We start from the raw sequence: 21,288 nt of genomic DNA, 5'->3' as shown, positions 1-21,288 counted from the left end.
GAAGGCAGCGGCCGCCCCGGAACCCGGCACGAGCGGAACGCCGTCGCAGGCGGGCGGGGCGCGGCGGGGCCGGTTGTGCGCGGACCGGCGTGCCACGTCTGAGCGCGCGGGCAGAGGCCGGGCCGGGAGCAGCGCGGGGCCGCCGCCATCGCCATGGTGAGGCGGGGGCGAGCGGGGACGGGACCGGGGGGCCGGGGGGAGCCGGCGGCGTCCCGGTGCGGGGCCTGAGCGCAGCCGGGTGCGGCCTCCCACCGCGGCGCGGGCAGTCCGGGGCACGGGGTACAGCGGGCACGGCATACGGGGCACCGGGCTCGGCTGGGCGGCCGGGGATGGACTGGGGCTCCCGGGACCGCGGGCCGCCTGTTGGTGCGATGAGCTCGTTCTGTTCCTTCTCCCCGCAGGTGTCGGTCATTAACACCGTGGACACGTCCCACGAGGACATGATCGTAAGTGTGGCGGGGAGCTGCTCCGCCCGGTTCCGCGGCTGCTCTGACGGCGGCTCGGGGGCTCTCCGTGAGCGGAGATGTGCCCGAGCACATGCGTGGGGTGGTGGATGCAGAATGCTGTCTGAAATCCTGATCTTGCCATTTTATACTGTGTGGAGAGGAAAACTTGGCTCGGAGGAAAGAGAGAAATTATTTAAAATCTTAATTTTCATGCGTGGGCTTGTTTCTGCCCCTTTCTGTGAAATACTAGAGATATGTGTATATTTGCTGGTACAGAACTTCAGCTGATAAAAATGGTTTTCCTTTACGTGGATGTTTCTGGGAGTAATTTGCTGTAGGAAGGAGCCCAGTTAGGTGAGCCTAGTTCTTCAGGAAGAATTTCTTTATGGAAAAGGCTCTCAAGCATTGGAAAGGGCTGCCCAGGGAGGTGGTGTAGTCACCATCCCTGAAGGTGTTCAGGAGGAAATGACTGGATGTGATAGCCAGTGCTCTGGTCTAGTGACAAGTTCTAATCAAAGGCTGTAGTAAAATAAAGGTCAAAGGCTGTAGTCAGTGACCTTGGAGGTCCTTTCCAGCCTTAAAGATTCTGTGGTTCAGTGATAATGAAGTTGCAAATAGAATTAAGAGCAGTGTTTTTACATCCACTTTACATTTTAAGAAACAGAAATGCATAACTGGTCACTGCTTACTGACATAACTAGTCAGCAGCCTAATTCCCTGTCATGAAAATGCTGTGGATTGCTGCTCATAATTCCCTGGATTCCTTCTGTGTAACGTTTGTATAGTGATTGAAGAAGCAGCTGGGGAAAGAAGTTGTTTCTGTGGCATGTCTGGATTGTTTAAAGCACTGTTGGGACCCCATGGTGTAGGGTGTGGGGTGGCTGTGCTGCAGTGGGGTCAGTCAGCGGGCTGTGCTGAGCACAGCTCTCCCTGCTCTCTTGCAGCACGATGCACAGATGGATTACTATGGCACACGCCTGGCGACCTGCTCCTCAGACCGATCCGTGAAGATCTTCGATGTCCGCAATGGGGGGCAGATCCTCATTGCAGACCTGAGGGGGTGAGCTGTCACGACAGGAGAGGTTAATCAGGGCAAAATCTTGATGCTTTGTCCTTTTGCTCTTGGGCAGCACAAAGTGCAGGTCGAATTCCAGGGTGAATTCCTCCAAGACTGTGCTGAACAACTTCTCAGAGCTGGGGCGGGGACAGAGCCCCAGTGGGAAACACAATGGGGCTTGGTCATTCATTTAGTACTCTGCACCTGTGATTTTCAAGAAGTAAAATGTACTAATACAAGTTGGAATTGTTTTCTGCGACAGTGAGAGCCCTGTGTCAGGGTGCTAACATTGCCATCCTGGCATTACCCATTCCTCATGTCAGAGCTCTAATCCCTCCCAGAACAGCCATTCACAGCAGTGATCCGTGAGGCAGCTGCAGCTGGAAGGGGTTTCTCTCAGCTTGTCCAAAGGATGTTGTTTCTTGCAGGCATGAAGGTCCTGTGTGGCAGGTTGCCTGGGCTCATCCTATGTATGGGAATATCTTGGCTTCCTGTTCCTATGACAGGAAGGTTATTATCTGGAAGGAAGAAAATGGCACTTGGGAGAAGACCTACGAGTACACAGGACATGATTCTTCAGGTATGGAGAGTTAGAGTGGAGCTGGGAAGGGAGACTGGGGAGATGAGGGGATTTGGGTAAGACTGAAGTAAATCTGTTAGGGTTAAGGAAGAGAGGTTCTGTCAAAAAGGATAAAAACCAAAGAGAGTAAATCTGTTCAGCGCTAACAGGACATTTTCCTAAGGTCACACTGCTGGATAACCCACTACTGATTTATACCATGTGTCCATAGGTGTTGTTATACAGATAAGTCAGCTTTCAAATAAAGATGGCAGGGAACTGAATTCTTGAAAATACTGTTTCCAGTAAGAAAAAATACATGTATCATGCTGTATTTTGTTTTAAAAAGGAAACTGTTTTGTTCAGATGATTTACCCTCCCAATGCAGATCTGTTACTAAGTGAACAGTGCTAATTGGCTGGCTTTTGCTGAAATTTGACTTATTCTCAGCTTTCAAAGCCACTTGCTTTTGGAGACTGTGCCACTGGTACCAGTCAGTGAATTGGTCAGTCAGTTTTAGGTAGGTGCTGTAATCTGGTCTGTCTCGCCCTTCCCAGTGAATTCTGTCTGCTGGGCACCACACGACTATGGACTGATTCTGGCCTGTGGGAGCTCTGATGGGGCCATTTCCTTGTTGAGCTACACGGGTGATGGGCAGTGGGAAGTCAAAAAGATCAGCAATGCACACACGGTGAGTCTGGTCCTTTGGAGCAGCCCAGAGTTGCCAGTGCTACAGATAACACCAAGGTGATGCCTCAGAGGCTTGGCTAGATAAATACTGAAATGCAGTGAAATTATGTGAAACATCCAGAACCAAGAATAGTTTAAGTTCATCCAGAGTAGGCAGGTGTACTTCTTAGTCACTAAAATGGAGATATGATGAAGGTATATATATATATGAAGCTCACTAAACACCACTGGCAATGCCTATTTATTGGTCATTATTGTTAAACACAGTGCTGAAAGTTACCTGGTAAGAAATAGCCTTGATCCTAAGAATAACCTGCACCAGCTGGAAAAACTGTGGGACTCCTGTTTTTCCCCAGATTGTGGAGATTTTTGTTAAGCAGAACATAATAAGCTAATGGCAGTGGCCCCCAGTAGAAAGAAATTCGGCTTAGGACCAAAAGTTCCTTCTACTCCTGTATTCCTAAATCTTAGCAGCTGTGTGTGCCTTTTGTCCTTGCAGTTTCTGTCTCTGTCTCCCCTATTTACACATCATAATCTCTAATCTAATGGACTATTTTGTGTGCAGGTACCCTTAGCTACCTCAGGCTTTCTGAGTAAGTGCCTTAGTGAGGCTAGGCTGTATCTGGATTTCTTATTCATCCGATATTCATCCAGCATTGTGCAAGACTTCAGTTTTTCTGAGATGGGCTTATTCCCCACTCTCAATAGAGAGTATGCTATGTGTTCTTCGCCCCCTCAGGAGCATCCATCTGTCTATATGTCTGTCTGTCTATCTATCTATCTATCTTAGTTAATTAAAGTAGGCAACTCTTAACATTGATGTTTTTCATTAAGTAGATTGGATGTAATGCAGTTAGCTGGGCTCCTGCTGTTGTACCGGGGAGCCTTATAGAACAACCCTCCAGTCAAAAGCCGAACTACATCAAAAGATTTGCATCTGGTGGCTGTGACAACCTGGTCAAGATCTGGAAGTAAGTGCCATGTGGCCAGATAAAACCTGACACTTCAGGCTTTGAGTGTCCCTGTTAGAATCTCAAGTAATATTTTCAGCATCCCTATTGTATCATCTTCGAATTACTGTTTTAGAGACATGTTTTAAAAACGGAAACTTAGTGATGTTTGTGATGTTTAGTGGCTTTCTAATGGTCTTTGGTTACCACTTTGGTCATAGCAGATATCTGACAGTAACTGAAGGTCAGAACCTCTTTGCCTGTGCTGCTTTCTGTCCCCTGGAAGGGGGGAGGTCAGTTCAAGCTGTAGGGATTTTTGGAGAAGTGGGGAACACTTGTGCTTTGTATTGTACTGATGAGCAAGGACTGAATGCTACAATCCAAAGCCTTCCTGAGCAGGGCATGAGATGATGAAGGATCTCATGCTGCTACCCTTCTGACTATATAGTTGTGTTTTTAGGGAAGAAGAGGGTCAGTGGAAAGAAGAGCAGAAGCTAGAGGCTCACAGCGACTGGGTACGAGATGTGGCCTGGGCTCCATCCATAGGTTTGCCAACCAGCACCATTGCTAGCTGCTCACAGGTGAGGTTTCCTTGGAGTGACAGAGGCAGGCACTTGTGCTCACTTCCATCTGCTTCCTTCCCTGTTTCTCTAGTAAAGGAATTTTAGGGGTAGAGCTGCTGTAACATGTCCTCTTGGCAATCCTTTGCTATATCTGGGTCTCTGCATAAGAGCCTTTGATTCCTGGTCCTTCCAGGCTCAGAAGCCAAATAGAAGCATTTCTGGACAAAGGTTTATGTGTGAGTGTGCCTCTATAGGAAAGACTGGCTTCTGTTTTGAAAATCATGAGCAGGATGGTCTCACTAGGAGGAAAACCTTCCAACTAATGTTGTAATTTAGTGTTCTGGGATCAAATTTACTGAACTTCCTTCTAAAAATATTGTTTTCTAATAACTGGCATTCTTAATCAGCTCTGATGTCCTCAGTCTTCATATTGACTGTTGTGTTCTTGCTGCTAATCTGTAAATGCTATCTTTTTTTTTTTTTTATAACAAGAAGACTACTTAGTGAGCTCCTGCCATGTGACTGGAAAATAAAATCACATTCTGGAGAAGTATTTAAGCTGATACATATGTATTTTGGGGGCTCTTCTCTGGTATTTGCAAGTCATTGTTGGTAGTTTTTCTCATCAGAGCTATACTCCTGCCTTGCCTTTATACCTAGCAAGGAGACAGCCCCCTTGCTGTGCTGAGCACAAAACCATGCAGACACATCAAGGCGTGGTGTCTGAGCTGTGATTTGGAAGTGTAGCTCCAAGGGCAAATCAGGGTTGTTTCTTGTTCCCGGCCAACTTGGTCTCTGTGCTTTTGCAGGATGGCCGAGTGTTTATCTGGACGTGTGATGATGCTTCTGGAAACTCCTGGTCACCAAAGCTACTGCACAAGTTCAATGATGTTGTCTGGCACGTGAGCTGGTCCATCACTGCCAATATCCTTGCAGTGTCTGGAGGAGACAACAAAGTGAGTACTGCTGCCTTGGCTTTTACCCCTGTGCAGCCTGTTTCCAGAGGAGATGAGACTGCTTTCACATGTTTAACACAAGGCTGTTGTACAGTCTCCTTTGCTGCAATGGGGACATTTTTTCTTCTGGTTAATCAAGAGGGCAGGAAGACCCTAACCTTTGGGAAATTAGCACTGCATTCTGAGTCCTTACTGGAGGGCAGAAATGCAGGCTGAACTTGATTTTGTGGGGTATGACAATTCATACTCTCCTCATCTGACTACAGGCAAATCCATGCTGTGGTAGCTACAAGAAAAGGGGAAACAGGATGTGTTTAAAGCTGAAAGCTGTTCCTGCTCTGTTTTTGAGGTGACGCTGTGGAAGGAGTCGGTGGACGGACTGTGGGCGTGTATCAGCGACGTGAACAAGGGCCAAGGTGGGGTGTCTGCTGTGACAGAAGGGCAGCAGAATGAGCAGTGATGCACAATGGAATACTCCAGCTGCAACAAGTGATCATTGTCCCTGATTTGCAGTGTGTCTTTAGCTGGATGAGAACTGATTTTATCTAAACTGGACATGAACATGGGAAACAATTACCCAATTTTATGAGCACTCTATTACTGGGAGGCTACAATATGTTGATAATCAGCCTTAATTGACATTCCCTGAAATTTAAGGTAAACAGTATAGCCAAGTACTGTGCCAGATACTACTCCTTGATACTGTAGGCATTATTTCCTGCTTTTCTGGTTTAGGGGTCAAATCTGATTGGATGTGCTGTGGTCAGAGTTCAGGCACTTGAACAGAACAGGGGCAAGCTGTCAAAACAATGAGGTGTGAACTCCTTTATGCAAGGGAACAAAGAGTCCGTGCCCTCAAAGACCAGAACTTCGTTTCAAACGGGGAAAGGGCTGGTGGAGTTCTCAGGGTAGCTGGTAGTGTGCTAGCCAGCCCTGCTGGTAACAGTGACATTGTACTTGTGTCTTTCTGAAAATAACATGCTTGGCCAGGTGAAAGTCTCTTTGCTTTCTTGAAGATGAAAAGGAGTAGTGGAATGCATGTCTTCTGCTTTACAATAATCTCAAACTGTGTTATTTAACCAACATCAATAAATCAAACCATGGTTTGAAGATTTATTTTTTTTAGTCACAATTCTGTACTGTACCTCAGTTGTTTGGATTTTTTTTTTGTTGAGATACCGACAGAATAAAATCCTATTGGTTAAAACCTGGTGTGCTGTGTTAAATGATCTTTTCACAGGACTGCCCTTTCAAGGCAGTTTTAAGTCTATCTTCAGCCAAGCCACAGTCACATCTTCCCATCCATGTTATTAGCTTTGCAAGAGCTTGTTTTTTTTGGTGGATTTTTTTTATTTCCCTGTGATGGTACATCACAGGGAAATAAAGGCTTTACAAAAATACAAGGCTTTACAAAGCCGTTGCTCTTCCTTTGGTCTTGGCAATTGCCAGGGAGAACGTAAGCAGTGCCAGCTTCCCTTTTCTGTTCTTACACCGTTATTTGTCGTAAGGGAAGAAAGAAGGATGCACACTTTTGAAGTTATTTTTAAGCTAACGTTAGCCGCTGTTTTATGAGAAGCGCCGGAAAAGCGAGAGCCGCACGTTTATTGCAGTTGCGGCCGCCCCTCAGGGCGCAGCCCCCGCCGCCCCTCAGGGCGCAGCCCCGCCCCTGGGCGCTGATTGGGCGGCGGCGGCGGCGGCAGCGGCGGCGATTGGGTGCGGCGGGAAGGGAGGAAAGGGCGGGAAGGGCCCCGCCCGCTCCCCTCAGCCCCGGCCCGCTCCCCTCAGCCCCGGCCCGCCTGTATCCCCCGAGTCTTTGTAATTAATTTTATGTGAAATTTTTCTCTAGAGCCATCAGAAAGGGAAAAAATCAGATCTCTGACAGTGAACGAAGACTGGATAAACATGTTTGTACTAATAAATACTGAGAGCAAAGTGACTTTGAGCTGCTTTTGCCCAAATAAGGTGGAATGAAATGCATTTTATGTGCCATAAATCACGAAAAAGCAGGCTAGAAAGAAGGGAATTTTCCAGGTTTTTTTATTCACAAAGCTATTAGTAAATGGTAATGCATAAACTGGCATTTTTTAAAAAAGTTTTCTGAAAAGTTACATAACAGTGCTAATGTAAGACCACACAGTGTCTTATGTATGTTATGGTAAATATTTAGGTAACTCTGTAAGACTACCTAAATCACCTCAGAATATTTTAAAACTATCAGGGTACAAGACAAAGAATAACAATTCCATTTGGTGACTACAGGAGAACAAAACCTCTAAAGCACTTTAGTGAAAAAGAACTGTGCACAAACTACATTTCTCAATTTAAAACTCTTGGATTTCCCCACTCAGCTCTGCAGTCTATCCATGTGCATTCCTTTCTGGAGAAGACATGAGGATTTTACCATGGGTCTCCCAGAATATACCCGTGAAAAACAATATTACATTTTCAGCGCCATAAAGTATCTCAATTAAATCTCCTGTAGAATTAAGCAGTTATTGGCAAATCTGAGTATACAATGTTTCATATGTCAGTACTAATCTTGCTTTGATTCTGGTAAAATAAAAAAAAACCAAACACTGGTAAATACAAAGACAGTATCCAAGGCACTTATAATTAAGGAATGTTACCAGTTTTTAGTGTAGAAAATAACTTGAGAAATGTGTAGGTAATTCCAGTACTCAGGTCTTTAGTTAAAATATTTTTACTTGCTCGTAATAATACATACAATGAACTAGGTACTGTACAAAAATAGAAGTTATGAGGCCTTTGTGTAAAGCTAGGAATATATACTAGTACACAATTCCACTGAAAATAATTACTTATAATTAATTTATTTTTGTTTCCTGAACTGCACTGTGAATTGCAGCTATTTTTGCACATCAGGCCCTGTTCCCTGTGCTCAGAAGGCAGATCACCTGTCTGTAAGCTGAGCTACATACTCTGATAATTCTTTTGGTTCATAATAATCCTGTTTATTTCTAGACTGCACACAAGTGGAATATGCTAGCAATAGTACAAATAAAAAATATCATAAAAACAAATGTGATACTTTCTTAAGGGGGCTTTCACTTAATCATAAATACACCAGTGTACAAGTTTCTATTTTTATTTTGTATATGATCCCTGGGCCTGAGACCAAGGCTCCTCCTGCTGGGTGAACCAAGGGACACCCACAAGGATTCCTTTGAGAATGCCAGGTGAGTGTGGAACCACCAACAAGTGCCCTTATTAGCTTATATTTGACCCATTGCCAAAATAAATACAACAATTTATGTTTCAAATGTCCTATTAAAAAAAAAAAAAAAAGCTCTTTTAAATTAAAATCTTTTCATTAATCCAAAATATACAACAGTTACCACGTGAAACACAATGAGAAACATTACCATGTAAAGGACACTTAGAAAAAAATAATTCCCAGAAATACTCTGATGAAGTATTAAACGTGGTGTTAGAGCTCCCAAGAGTGAACTGAAAGGATGGACTTGAGTGGTGTCACATGTGTATGTGGGAGAGAAGCTCAGAGAGTAGAGGAAAGTGGCTGAAGTTATTTTCTTACACCTGTGGCCAGTCCAGTTCAAACCGAGATGAAGCCATGTACAGCATTCTGAGAAATTAAACACTGCATAAAAATCTCCCTCTCTGGTAATGCAGTGGTTTTGAGTATGTGCACTAGGATTATATGGAACAGGAGAGAGTCACTGGAAGACGGCCCCAGTGACTCTGGGCTCTCCTGAGTGCTGTATGCAGTGGGAAAACAACACAGGGTATTGCTGCCTGGCCACTGGGCAGTCTTTGGTCTGTAACTCCTGGGACTGTGGTTTAGTGAGACCAACAGATGCTTCCTGAAACACACTAAAAATTAATCACAAATTATTTTGGCACTTGTGTTTGCCATTCCTTTTTCCATTGCAGATGAAAAGGCAGAAGGCATTTCTGTGGACAGAGTGAGACTGTGTTTTAATCTGCTATAGAACAGGTATTTCCTGGTGCTTCTCCATGTGGTACTTCTTGTTTCCTTCAGTCAGGGCTAATGTTCCTCATCCAAATCTGCTACCTAATCTTATGTGAAAGGTACACTTTTACTATCTTTCTAACAAGGAGACAGTCCTTACTTCTTCTTCTGAGCTGGCCACTGCTAAAAATCCATCCAATTTATGATTCAAAAAGTTCGGAACTGTTTAACTTGTCTTCTTCATACAGCAAAATATTTTCCATGAGCTTCTTTTTTTGATCATTTATCTGTATTTTCCAAGATGTCTCTCTGGCTAAGGCTGAAAAACAAAAACAAAACCAAATACTGAGGGAAAAAATGCATCTATTGTCTAAGGAATAGATGATAATTTTAAATTTAAGAAAAAACAACCAGCCAACAAAACTGGCTTGGGAAAAAAATCTGATAGAAAACCGCTAAATGTTTTTTAGATTTATTAGTAAATTCATAACCAAGGAGAAAAGATTTACTGATTTGTGTTTAAAAGGAGGAAGAGGAACCTAACCAGTTCTGGAGAAGAGAGTAATTTGTGCCTAGTATGGTAAGTTTTACCTTGTGGAGCACACGAAGGTGACACATCCAGGTCTGTGTTTCCCTGTGGACAGGTGCCCTGTGCAGCAGCTGCTGTCTCCAGGATGCCATCACCTCTGGCACACGCCACGCTTCTCTCCTGCAGTCCATGGGCAGGCTTTCCCTGTATGATCCTGTCACCACAGGCTGCCCTGTTTTCTGAATTGGTACAGCTGTGGCTAGGTAACTCCTCTGTGGATTTTTCTGGAGGATTCCATATGAAGCTACTGGACTCATCTGATTCACAAGGGACCCGTGACACGTAGATGCCACATGTGTCAGGTGCCACAGCTCCCATGAATGGTGTGCAGGGGCTGCCACTGGTCAGAATTGCTGCCTGGGTGCTCTCCTCTTTATTTCCCGCTGCAGAAGGCACATCCATGCTCAGACTGGCTGTCTCATCATCAGTTTCTTCTGGAGTGTTCATGGAGAATCCAGAAGTGCTGCTTCCACAGATGTAATGCTCTTTTAATTTGTTTTCTGCCATTTCCATAATTTCAAGTACCTGTTTTTAACAACCAAATCTGTGAGTGCATAATAATTCCTGTACTCCTGCTTAGACATATTCCCCTATGTCAACACTTAAAAAAATAAGCAAGACATGAATGTTGTAGGTTTATACCCTGATGAAAAAGAGACTTAAATCTTGGCCATGTAGTTAAAATATTACCTCTGCTATGTTTGAATTCTTCTTTCTCAGGCAAAGGCAGATGGCTGATGCAAAATCAACAGCCACCTCTTCCAGCAAGTACCCTGCTTTTCTGTCTAGGTATTTGCAGCAGATTTCCTTGGCAGCCAGTTTTTCAAAAGTTTTTACTTTGGAGTGTGAGCTTTCTTTTGCTGTTTGAATTTCGTCAGCAATCATATCTTTCTGCTCAAAAGAAGGAGATGCATTAGTGAAGGCAAAATGAACACAAGCATTTACTTTTGTCTGAATCTCTAAGAATCTCTCTGTATTTGTCATTAGTGCTACTCAATGCTTGGTTCACAGACTGAAAAGCTTTAATAATCTCTGTTCATGCAACTGACTGAAATGTTTGTTCTCACAGGAGAGAAAAAGGCCAGTGACTTTCTCTGCATGTGTCCAATGTCAAATTCCCTAAAGCAGGGCCAGCTCTTCTTCACTTGTGCTCATTTATATAGGAATAAAAAAAGAGCCAACACTGTGAAGAGCAGCATTCTTACACAGGCCTTTATAACACATGTTAAAGAAATCAGGAACACAGGATCCTTGATTTTCTGAACCTCTCTGAATTGCCTGCAAATAGTGGGAGTACTGTTGCTCTCCCCTTCAAGGCTTCAGCCAGACAAGAAATCATGAGCACATCCCCTAGAAGGAATGCAGGTGGAGGCTGCTTTCTTTACAGATGGTTTTAATGCATTCAGTGAGTTTGGCTGTTCTGACTGCTTGTGCAAGTGGTTCATGTTGCTCTAACCTCAGCTTGGGAAACTGGTGAGGATATCAGTTCCAGGCATGAGCACAAGACAAACACCTGATAAACATGATGATGAGCTTCTGCAGCTCCTGCCTACCCAGGTTTCCCCACTCACTGTGGCTTGTACCACCTCCTCCTGGCAGACAGAGAATATGCAGCAGCATTTCAGCACAAAGCCCTGTCTCTTATTTATTTATTTTGGAGTCTCTCCTAATGCAATTCAGACCAGCACTCATGAATGGGTATGTGAAATGGGAATATCTGTTGTGCTTCTGCTCTAATGGCAGGCAGGCTACTGATGTTAATGGAAACAGGATGTGCTCCTAAACCTCCCTTCTGCAGGACATGTACAACAGACAAATATCAAATTGTATTTAAATAAAATTTAATTTTTTTTTTATGACAGCAACCCCATTCATTTGTCTTGTTGTTCATTACTGCTGCTTTTTCTTACCAGGTACATCGGGTGTCTGTCTTCATCCAGTGCCTTAATCCCGGTCAGTATCTCTGCTAAGACCTAGAAAGTGCATTTGAAAGATAAAATGATTTGTTCAGAATTAACTATAATTTTTAAAAGTAAGTTTCTAACTAAAGAAATATTGAACTTTCAATGCATTCTGATATTGTATTTTTCCTTCAGATGACTTAACAATGCCAGCTCAGGGCATTTATGAGACTTTAAATCAACCTCCAGAGCCAAGCCCAGATTTTATAGTACAATACATAATGCTGAAAGAATAAGAAAAAGATTAAGAAGAAAGTAAAGTTAAATGCAGATAAGAAATCACACAGAACAGAGTAACTTCCTACTTAAATGGAAACACCTGGAGATGTGTGACATCACAGACTATCAATTATTTTAGCTGAAATTACAAATGAACGGTTTGTTGTTGAAAACAGTTGAAACAAACAGCAATGTTTGTAGCAGTTCATGTGGTGAGTGTGCAAGAATTTTGAGCATCTAATTTGTTTTAAGCCATCAGCAGTAATATTTTATTTACAATAAGAAACATTTTTGTTTCTCTTGTTCAAAAGATTCACCTCATTTTGCCACAAACTGAGATATATTTGGAGTGTGAGCAAATAAAATCAGGATTTCAGCACACTATAGAGCCAGCAACTATAATATGAAATTTCCAGCAAAACAACCATATAGGTACTTGCTCTTACATTCAATTTCTTGTCTAGAAGCATCAAAAAAGGAAACAGAGCATGTAAAAAAGGAAACATACCACACCACAGCTGAATATATCCACTTTTTCTGTTAACTGCCCATGTCTGACAAAATCTTCTGGCAGGTAAGTAAGAGAAGCTTGTAGGACTTTGGTTTTCATCGTGGCATATTCTGATTTTTTATCAGAAGAATGCAGTCGCAGGCCAGAATGCCCAAGCTTTGGTGTAAAATTTTCATCCAACAAGACATTTGAGCTGCGATAATGACAGACAAATAAAAATATTGGTCAAATCATTACTTTATCTTGAGGCAAAGATTAAGTTTTATACTTTCAAACCTAAGCACTGAAAGTGTCCAACATTTGGCCTCCTGCATAGGACTGAAAGGATTAAGAATATTATAAAGCAAGAAGGGGAAAAACAAGCACCCAAAAATTACTTCAAAATAATTTACTTCCATCATTTAGGAAAGACGCTGGTCAAACAAAAGAGGGTAAAGGCCCTACAGAACAAGGCACAGCAGAAAATACTGCAAATGCATTTCCAAATTATATAAACTTTAGCCATGATTGGTAAAGAAATCTTTGAATTACCAGGTAACCAAGGAAGTGCTGATATGCCAAAGTCCTCACCTCTTGATATTCCCATGAAGAATTCCAAAATTATGCAAATACTCCACTGCTCTGACAACTCCTATAGAAATGCTAATTCGCATCTCCCAGGTCAGTGGAGAAGAATCTTCCTGCAAGGAAAGGAGGAAAAAGTTGAAAATTAATGGAATAAGACACTGGTAGTTTAGAAAAGCAAAGGCTTAGCTGAGTCCCAGTCAACCTCCAGGAGAAGACCTGCTGCCTTTCTGGTGCTTGCAGCCAAGGCACTTGGGCACCTTTTTTTTCTGGCTGTTTCTCAGAAATCAAAGAGATGCAATTGTTTTTCCTGGAATTCCAGGAGAGGACTTGCAATCACAAGTAGGTGGCAGACCCAGGCTATTGCTTACGTGTAACTGAAGCTTGTTTTGCAGGGAGCCATTGGGCAAGTACGGATATATCAGACAGTGCAATCCAGTTTCCACCGAGAACCCCAGCAGCTGCAGAATGTTTATGTGACAACACCTGCAGGCACAGATCAGCACTGATTTGCAAATGATGTAAGAACAATGCAGAAAAATACATTCCTGAGCTGGAATAAGTTCCTAAATTCAAGGCAAGTGGAATGGTGTGCTGCAGCTGGAAGCACAGCTGGAGGCACAGCACAGTCCTGGGCAGAGATGGCAGGAGGCTGACTGAGCAAGAGCCCATCACATTGCAGCAGGGGTACAAGGTGGGCACTGTGTCCTCCCCATCCCAAGGCAGCAGAGCTCAGCCAGGACCAGCAGCAGCCCCGGGCACTGTGCTGCTTGCCCAGGGCTCCTGCACAGGCAGCACACGACCGCTTGTCCCCAGCCCAGAACAGTGCCTGATGCCCCAGTGCTGATGGAACAGCCAGCACAGACCATGAGCAGGATATGCATCACTGCCTCTGAAAGCCAACTACTCACCGAAAGCAAATCTGCACTTCTGTATGAAAGAACCTCTGGGTGGAATTTGGGCTTGTGCATTCCAGCTGAAAAATGAAAACATTCAAGAGAATGTTATTAGTAATTACTAGGACTTTGCATTTATACAGATCTGGTAGCCTTTAGATGACAAGATAGTGCAGGAAACAGGCAACTACCACTGATGGCAACATTAATAAAAGGCAACAATTAATTGGCAATTAGAACAATTGCCATAAAGACACCCCCGATCCAATCATCAATGCAGGCAGATATACTGCAGGCTACTCCTATGTATACAGTTAATGGAACTACTCACTTGAGTAAAGTATCCATCATGTGTGTTTTCTGAATTTAGGTTTAATTATTTACATAATTTCTTTTTTACCTCTCCTCTTGTGTAGCTATTCTGGTTCCTTCCCCACACAATATTAAACAACTGCTATTGGGCAAGTCGTGCCAATAACACACCCTCTTCTAGAAAAAGATGCTGTACTTACCTCTTTGAGTCTTTTGATGACAAACACCACGTTGTTCCTCTGACCTTTGTAGACATCTGCAAAAGTACCTTCACAGATTCTGTTCTTGTCACTGAAACTGTTTGTGGCATTTGCAATTTCCCTCTGGGTCCACAGGAGACTCCCGCTAGGGAGATCAGCCATCGTCTCCTGCTGAGGAGTACAAGAGCTGCAAGGCTACACATTTGTAGAAGAAATAAGTTTATCTCATGATAATTCATATGCTTTTTCCTTCCCATGTTTTAAGCAATCACTGTGATTGCTGAATGAAACTATGGAAAGTACTATGCAATCACTCCTCAGGGTGTGGGTAATTCCTGTACTGATGTGTTGGGATGATGTAAAACTTTTGCATAGTAGAAGTGACTTGAAATCAGTTAACGATCTGCATTTCCACCCTTCCCAGGAAACAGTTTTGTTTAAAAGTCCATGTATTTATGTGGTTAGTCTGATTTACGAAAGATATTAATCTTTATAGTTGGGTTATATATTAAGAAACAGTTGGATGAGAAAGTTGGGTCCCTCATAATGTAATTATGCTCTGGCTGAAACTTCCTATCTATTTTTGAAGCATCTAGCACCAGTTGCACAATAATTTGTTGCTTCCAGTGTGGTAAGTCCTAACACCAACTATAATTACAGTACCACTGCAACCTAATCATGCAGCTTTCACAACCTTAATATGCACCCAACTTAGGGAAACAAAGCACTAACTTCTCTAGAAACTCTGAAACTACTGCACTCTGAGTCAGTCTTCTCTCCTGGCTGGTACTCCTGGACCATGTTATTGTGGAGGGGTTTAAAGCGTCCGACAAAATAAACGAAAGAAAACAGGCCAAGAACAACCATGATGGGACTAAGGTGTGCCCACAGATCTGGGAAACACTTTGGGGACAGGACAGATCTACTTAGGCTGTAGATGAGAGATGAGAGAACTGTAGGGAGGAAGGAACAGGATACTTCATGCTGAAATCATTAGAAGCATGGGGAGAATTTTTCCCACTGTAATGGTTAAGCACTGGAACAGGGGCTCAGAGAAGTGATGGAACCTTTATCTTGGGAGATTTTCAGTTGTCAGCTACACAAGGCTTTGGACAACATGACTTAAATTCAATACTAGCCCAGTTTTGAGCAGAAACCACATTTTAAGCATACAATGAAATTAAAGAGGTATGTGGCTCTGACTAATCAGTGGTATATATGCTGTCCTGTCCTGTGATCGCACCAGAAACGTAAGTCCTCTGTAATATCTACATGTGAGAGTCCTCCAAACTCAATTGCTATTTGTGGGTATGCTATCCCTTCTGAGCTATGCAGGAAGCAATTCTGTAAATTTTTCCCTCACTGGTCCTTCACTGGCAAAAAAAGTGATGTAAACCACAAGCAATCTAACTGAAGCATTAGCACTGTATTCAGTCCAAACCCTTTGTAATCAAGCTCAACGTTTTCACTACATCAATTTTTTGTACAAGTAGAGGGATGAACTTTAACTGGAAAAAGACAGAATGTCATCAAGGCAATTTTCCTTGTTATACTCAGTGAGCACTAAGGGGATTTACCTTCACACTCGATAAAACAGGAGGATTGGACTGTAGGGAATTCAAAAGGTCTCTTGGGGGAGGTGGTGGAGCAGGGAGGGAATACAGGATTCCTTCAGAAACAGCACCTGAAACTGAGATAACAGCATTGAAAACACACCTTATTTCTGTAATACCACCACCTGTGACTAACTAACTATTATTATTATAGGAATTATGAAGATCTGGGGTAGTCTTTTCTTAATTTTCTGAGTAAGGATAATCTGTGACAATCAGTTTGACAATCTGTCAAACTGTGAAATTCTGTGTGAAGACAAGGAGCTCTCTTCCTGGTTCTTGTTTGCAGGATGACTGCCCTGGCTGGGGACACAAAGCTGTGCTGTTGCAGATGCTCTCCCCAGCATGTGCTGGGGTTCTCTCCCTTGCTCTCCCAGCAGAGGGGCTGCTGACCATGCCCAGCTCTCTGCTGGCCTAGATTTACTGTGAATGAAGAGAGGGACATGGGGCAGGACATTCAGAGACCTCAGAATCATCCTGAGACCCCAGAGAATAGATACAGCCAGCATCTCTCAAGGCCAAGGGGGCTAAAGGAAGGACAACCAGGAGGTTGTGTGCTAAAGCCAGGAATAAACAGGAGACAGCAGTGCTAGGAAAAGAGCAAACACTCAGCTGTGCCCCTCTGGGAGATCAGTGTCTTCACTGTACTATCCTGACCACAAACACACAGCAGCCTTGGCTATGCAGTCATTTCATGTCAGAGCACATTTGGAATCCAGTACTGTACTTACTGCCTGCTGGGACTGCTCCCAGCTGGGAGGAGTCTGGGGATGGCAACAAACTCATGGCATTTTCTTTCTCTCTCCTTTTGCCTTCTGTGGGAGGTACAGATATGATCTGTTTGGGTGGCTCTGGCTCTTTCTCAGAGCTGGTGAGGTTAGAGGCCGATGTCCCTTCAAAACAGAGCAAAGGGAAGATAAGGATAACCAGGGAAAATAGGGTCTGACTATAATGAGTGTCCTAGTCAGGACATCCGACTTCAAACTAAGAGCAACATTAAAATGAACATTCAAGCAATTTAGACGGTATTTAAATTGAGACTATACCCATGACATTAACTTCTACTGAAAATTAACAGGAACAGCTTCAAACAAATACCAGCAACAACTATTCAACAGATGCAGAGTCTCTTACAAGAAGAAATTAGCAAAAATAATATATTTATCATCTTCTATATAGCATCCTTTAGGTAATGATCTCAAATCACAAATACCTCCCAACTTAAGGAAGGCACTGAGTTCTTTGTCAGCTGTCATGAGACTGAGAAGAAGATGGACAGAATTGTGTTTGGTTTAGTCAGTTAAACATTTTAGGACTATTTTCAATTGTGGGATTTTAGTGGCATGACTAGGTTCATTCCTAGGAAAAACTTTCATACACAGGAGTATTGTAAGAAAGAGTCATACTTTCACTTAGCAACAGGAAGAAACAAACCAAAGACAATCTAGGGAAAACAAAACAATGGTCAAAGCTCCAAACTTATTGATATATAAGGAATGTTTTAAGGATGAATTATTGATTCATTGCAGCCCTAACAGATCCTGTACTGTACACAGCAAAACCTCAGAGTCAGTCCTGAAAAAGCAACTTGAGGTCTGATTAAAAGAAGTACAAAGATACAGTGTACAGGAACTTAAAACTATGTACAGCTGAGAGGGAATTATTCAGAGGAGATTAGGCTACAGTTAGGATGGGAAGAAATAAAGTACAAAAGTTCAAGATGCTGTTTGTCAAAATCTCCAAAGCAGGTGAATTCTTATCTCTTAAAATGCTCTTAAAACTGAGGTTGAAAAGGAGCCTGGAAATGCACAGTGTGCACTAGGGGTGATATAAGGGCTTTCTACTCCCTGGTAACATTTTCCTGGTTGTAGTTCTAAACTTCTATCTGGCACCTTTTATCAGCAATACATTTAACATTTTCTTACGAATCCAAATTAATATTTTATTTTTATACAGAAAAAACAGAAGCCCAAATATTATTATATGGTGGTTCTTATCCTGCTTTTCTAACAGCTTTGTATCTTATCTGCTGATTCAGAATCAAATGTGCCAGGCCTCTGTTTGCATCTGAAATCAGACAACAGCTTTGTGTTCTTTTACTTGTACAAACAAAGGCCAGGCAGTACCTGGAATAAGGAGGAAGCCCAGTGTTTGTAATCTGGGCCACTTGTATGAACCATGAGCCACTGAACTCATGGTTCTGAACTGTGGGAGAGAATCCAAGCCATGGCACGTTCAGGCACTGAGGCTGAACAACAGCAGTACATGAAGAGCAATACTGGCATGTTCTGTTTAAGGTTTCTATCTGTTTTCTTCAATGCCACCTATGAATTCAGGTCTGAATGAAACCAGGTCTGAAAATTAAAACTCAGAACACTCAGGTATTTTTGTTCCTTTGTTAGAATGCTATGAAATCCCGAATTTTACAGTCAAAACTGACAGTCGCTGCATTCTGCAGGTAAATCCCTGTATTCTGTTTTTTTCCTCACATGGTCTAACGCAGAAGTCTCAGAACTTAGCATCACTTCCCTTATTCAACCTACTTTTCAGGGTTTTTCATGACTTTTGCAACTTCCTGCATGTCAGGGCAGCACTGCAGCTAAAGAACTAACACAGAAAATATCATTATGGACATTCAGAAGTGGGACTAGTGAGTGCAAGAAATTCCTGAAGGGAAGTAGAACTCTTTGGGAAGTAATCTGCCAGCAAAAGATCTCCTTTTGTGCTGCGTCTGATTCCTTTAAATAAGAATGAATTAAATTATGGTGATGTAAGGACCACTTAGTTTTCTGAAGTGCCCAACAGAACAAGCAACATATCCTCTGTATCTGCTCAAGAGAGATCACCTGAGTAAGCATATTCAGATACAGAGATAAGCTAAAAGAAATAAAGGTAACTGACAGCAGCATAAGGGAAAGCAGATACTGCCCCATTGTACCTACACCGGGTGCAAATTGTGCAAGCAGTGCCATACTGACACACCACAGGCAGCAAACCAGACCCACAGAGGGATGGCGAGTGTTTTCCTGCAGGGAAGGTGCTTGGGTTTGTCTCTCTTGTGTCTGTGTTCAGGGCTAGCTGCTGGAACCTGCTCTTGGGTTGGACACAATCCTGGCAGGGGCTGCAATATGCCATCTCTCCATCCGTCCACCTGTGTCACCTCTTCCCTCGCACCACCAATTGCACTTGAGTGAGCAGACAATCACGATCAGTGGAGACATTTTACAATTTGACATGGGATGTGACTTCTAACAAAAAGCCTCTTCAGCTAGCAAGGGAGATGTCCTAGGAGGGGCCTGGGTGCTGTGAGGAGCAGCACAGAGCCACGGGAGGAAGGGGCAGCTACTCACAGTCCAGGATGACCTGAGCCGCTCGGTAAAGCTGCAGCCCTTGCAGCAGGTCCAGGAGCTGCTGCACTGTTGCCAGCCTCACTCCCCACCACCACATGAGCTCCCTTGTGATGCTGATCCCGGTCTTCTCCATGCACTTGATTTTCCGTAGCTCTGTTTGATCAGTGATCACATAGGAGGCTGGTGGGAGAGAATGGATATTTCTGTTTAAATACTAGAAAAAACAAGGAAGGGCAAGCAGGGCAGGCTAAGGTGTGAGACACAGTTTGCTTTTGCATTTGCATATCTTTAAAAGGAAGGATCACAATAAATTACCTATGTGGACATGAAGAAATTTCTGTTCCTAAAGTAAGTTATTCCTTTTCTTCCTTCAACTATTCTGGAAAAAAATTTTGTTCTATCAGAGACACTTTTCAGCATATTTTCCCTGTAATCTTTCTCCTTAATACTTTGTACCAAAGTAAGGTTAGACTAAATTCCTGAGGTGATTCTCCCAGAACAGGTGACAGCAGTCAGTGGAGTGGCTGCGCTCCCACCTTCATTCCTAAATCCCTGTGCTGTGGTGAGCCGAACAGTGACTGAATCACCCGGGTGTTACACTCAGATAAAGCTGTCAGGGAAATGCAGCTGTTTTTGGATCCTGTGCCCAAGCTGGCCCTACACAATGTGCCCGTCACCCCGCTGTGTTCGCAGCTCACCCACCCACCCAAAACCCAGCTGCACACACACCCAGACACAGCCACAGAGCTGCAGTCCCCGAGGGGCTGTGCCTGAAGGAAACGGGCACGGGGCTCTGCTCTTCGTGTGGGGACAAAGATCCCCGAATTCTCACCACGGCTGGCTTTGGAAGGACACCAGAAATACAGCTTTATGCATCTGAAGGTAGGGGAGATGAATCCCACACTACATCAGAAAGTTCGTCTGGGGTAAGAGCTTATTCAGCACAGTTAGGGAAGTCATGTCAAATGGCAGGAACGGCACCAAGAAAGGCAGGCACTAAGAAAACATTCAATTTACAATTGCTTGCACTGGGGTACAGAAAAGAGATTAAATAACTCGGGACTATATTTTCTGTACTTACTGACTGTACACAGCCAGGACGGAGAAAAACAGGGGCAGAAAGTATGAGGAAATATACATGAAGAGAAGGAGGAAAGAAAAAAAGTAGAACATCTGAGCAGATGTGAGAGACGTTGTGAAAACAGGCAGTGAGAAGTGGCCAGGGATAGTGTGAGTGGAGAGGGAAGTGGGAAAGACTGCGGAGAGTGAGGGGAAGGAGCCCGGCTGCCCGGGAAAAGCCAAGGGACCACAGAAGTCTGGCATTCCACCTGTGTTTGAAAAGCAAGACCAGAGCGGTGCCCGGGAATTCCCTGTTGACAGGACGTGCTGTGCCGAGCGCTGGGAAGCGCGGGGGACAGCGCCAAGCCCCCCGAACCTCGCGTCCTTCCCAACGCGGCCCCGCCGCGGCTCGGCCGGCGCCGGCCCCACGGCCCCTCACCGAATCGCATCCAGTCGTAGTCGCTCAAGCAGTCCATCTTCTGGCAGAAGTCCTCCAGCACCCAGGCGGGCATGCTGTGGATGTACAGCGCCGGGGCCGAGCCCGCTCTGAGGGCGAGGGGCGGCTGCTGCAGGGCCATGGCTCCGCGGTCCCTCTGCGGACGGACCTTTGTCCCCAGCGCCACCGGCAGCGCAGGGACCGCGGCCAGGGGCACTCACGCTCACCGGCCCCTCCTCTCTTCCCCCAGAGCTCCCTCTTGTCCGCGGGGCTGCCCTCACAGCCCGTCCCAGCCCGGCAGCCGCCGCCGCCGGGGAACGAGCCCGCGACGCTGCCGGCGATCCCCGGCGGGCTCCGAGCGCCGCTTCCTGCTCCGCCCGACGTCAGGCCCCGGCTGCGAATCAC

General features: G+C 44.2%; 2 protein-coding genes across 4 annotated transcripts; one reads left to right on the top strand and one right to left on the bottom strand.

The window, feature by feature from the left end:
* Positions 1-17: 17 nt before the first annotated feature.
* On the top strand, positions 18-6,428 carry SEC13 (SEC13 homolog, nuclear pore and COPII coat complex component). Its single transcript, XM_058844680.1, has 9 exons — positions 18-156; positions 402-446; positions 1,391-1,506; positions 1,932-2,083; positions 2,620-2,753; positions 3,590-3,723; positions 4,163-4,283; positions 5,075-5,221; positions 5,571-6,428. The coding sequence occupies exons 1-9, from the start codon at positions 154-156 to the stop codon at positions 5,679-5,681; spliced, it is 963 nt and encodes a 320-aa protein (XP_058700663.1). The 5' UTR covers positions 18-153; the 3' UTR covers positions 5,682-6,428.
* An 818-nt stretch (positions 6,429-7,246) lies between these two features.
* IRAK2 (interleukin 1 receptor associated kinase 2) lies at positions 7,247-21,288 on the bottom strand. 3 transcript variants are annotated; one of them, XM_058844869.1, is made up of 14 exons: positions 20,887-21,026; positions 19,704-19,767; positions 19,389-19,568; positions 16,770-16,931; positions 16,003-16,115; positions 14,426-14,620; positions 13,929-13,993; positions 13,389-13,503; positions 13,024-13,133; positions 12,451-12,646; positions 11,673-11,735; positions 10,453-10,653; positions 9,765-10,287; positions 7,247-9,492 (listed from the first exon to the last, which is right to left on the bottom strand). In XM_058844869.1, exons 3-14 carry the CDS (start codon positions 19,519-19,521, stop codon positions 9,374-9,376), a joined length of 1,995 nt encoding a protein of 664 aa, XP_058700852.1. In that variant the 5' UTR covers positions 19,522-19,568; positions 19,704-19,767; positions 20,887-21,026; the 3' UTR covers positions 7,247-9,373. The 3 variants fall into 3 exon arrangements, with proteins under 3 accessions (XP_058700852.1, XP_058700850.1, XP_058700851.1); XM_058844867.1 differs by lacking the exon at positions 19,704-19,767 and having other exon boundaries at positions 20,887-21,288; XM_058844868.1 differs by lacking the exon at positions 19,704-19,767 and having other exon boundaries at positions 14,426-14,593; positions 20,887-21,288.

Source organism: Poecile atricapillus, chromosome 9 (genome assembly GCF_030490865.1).
Source record: "Poecile atricapillus isolate bPoeAtr1 chromosome 9, bPoeAtr1.hap1, whole genome shotgun sequence".
Taxonomy (NCBI): domain Eukaryota; kingdom Metazoa; phylum Chordata; class Aves; order Passeriformes; family Paridae; genus Poecile; species Poecile atricapillus.
Note: the sequence above shows the minus strand (reverse complement) of the source record. Positions and strands in the feature narration are given on the sequence as shown.

Excerpts from the sequence above, each read along its gene's own strand:
- SEC13 (XM_058844680.1), top strand. Across the intron at positions 2,754-3,589 it reads AGATCAGCAATGCACACACG|ATTGGATGTAATGCAGTTAG; the intron begins GTGAGTCTGGTC and ends TTCATTAAGTAG. Across the intron at positions 5,222-5,570 it reads TGTCTGGAGGAGACAACAAA|GTGACGCTGTGGAAGGAGTC; the intron begins GTGAGTACTGCT and ends TCTGTTTTTGAG.
- IRAK2 (XM_058844867.1), bottom strand. The coding sequence starts at position 21,025 with ATGGCCCTGCAGCAGCCGCCCCTCGCCCTCAGAGCGGGCTCGGCCCCG. Across the intron at positions 16,116-16,769 it reads GGGAGCAGTCCCAGCAGGCA|TTTCAGGTGCTGTTTCTGAA; the intron begins GTAAGTACAGTA and ends CTGTTATCTCAG. Across the intron at positions 10,654-11,672 it reads ACAGACACCCGATGTACCTG|AAAGATATGATTGCTGACGA; the intron begins GTAAGAAAAAGC and ends TCTTTTGAGCAG.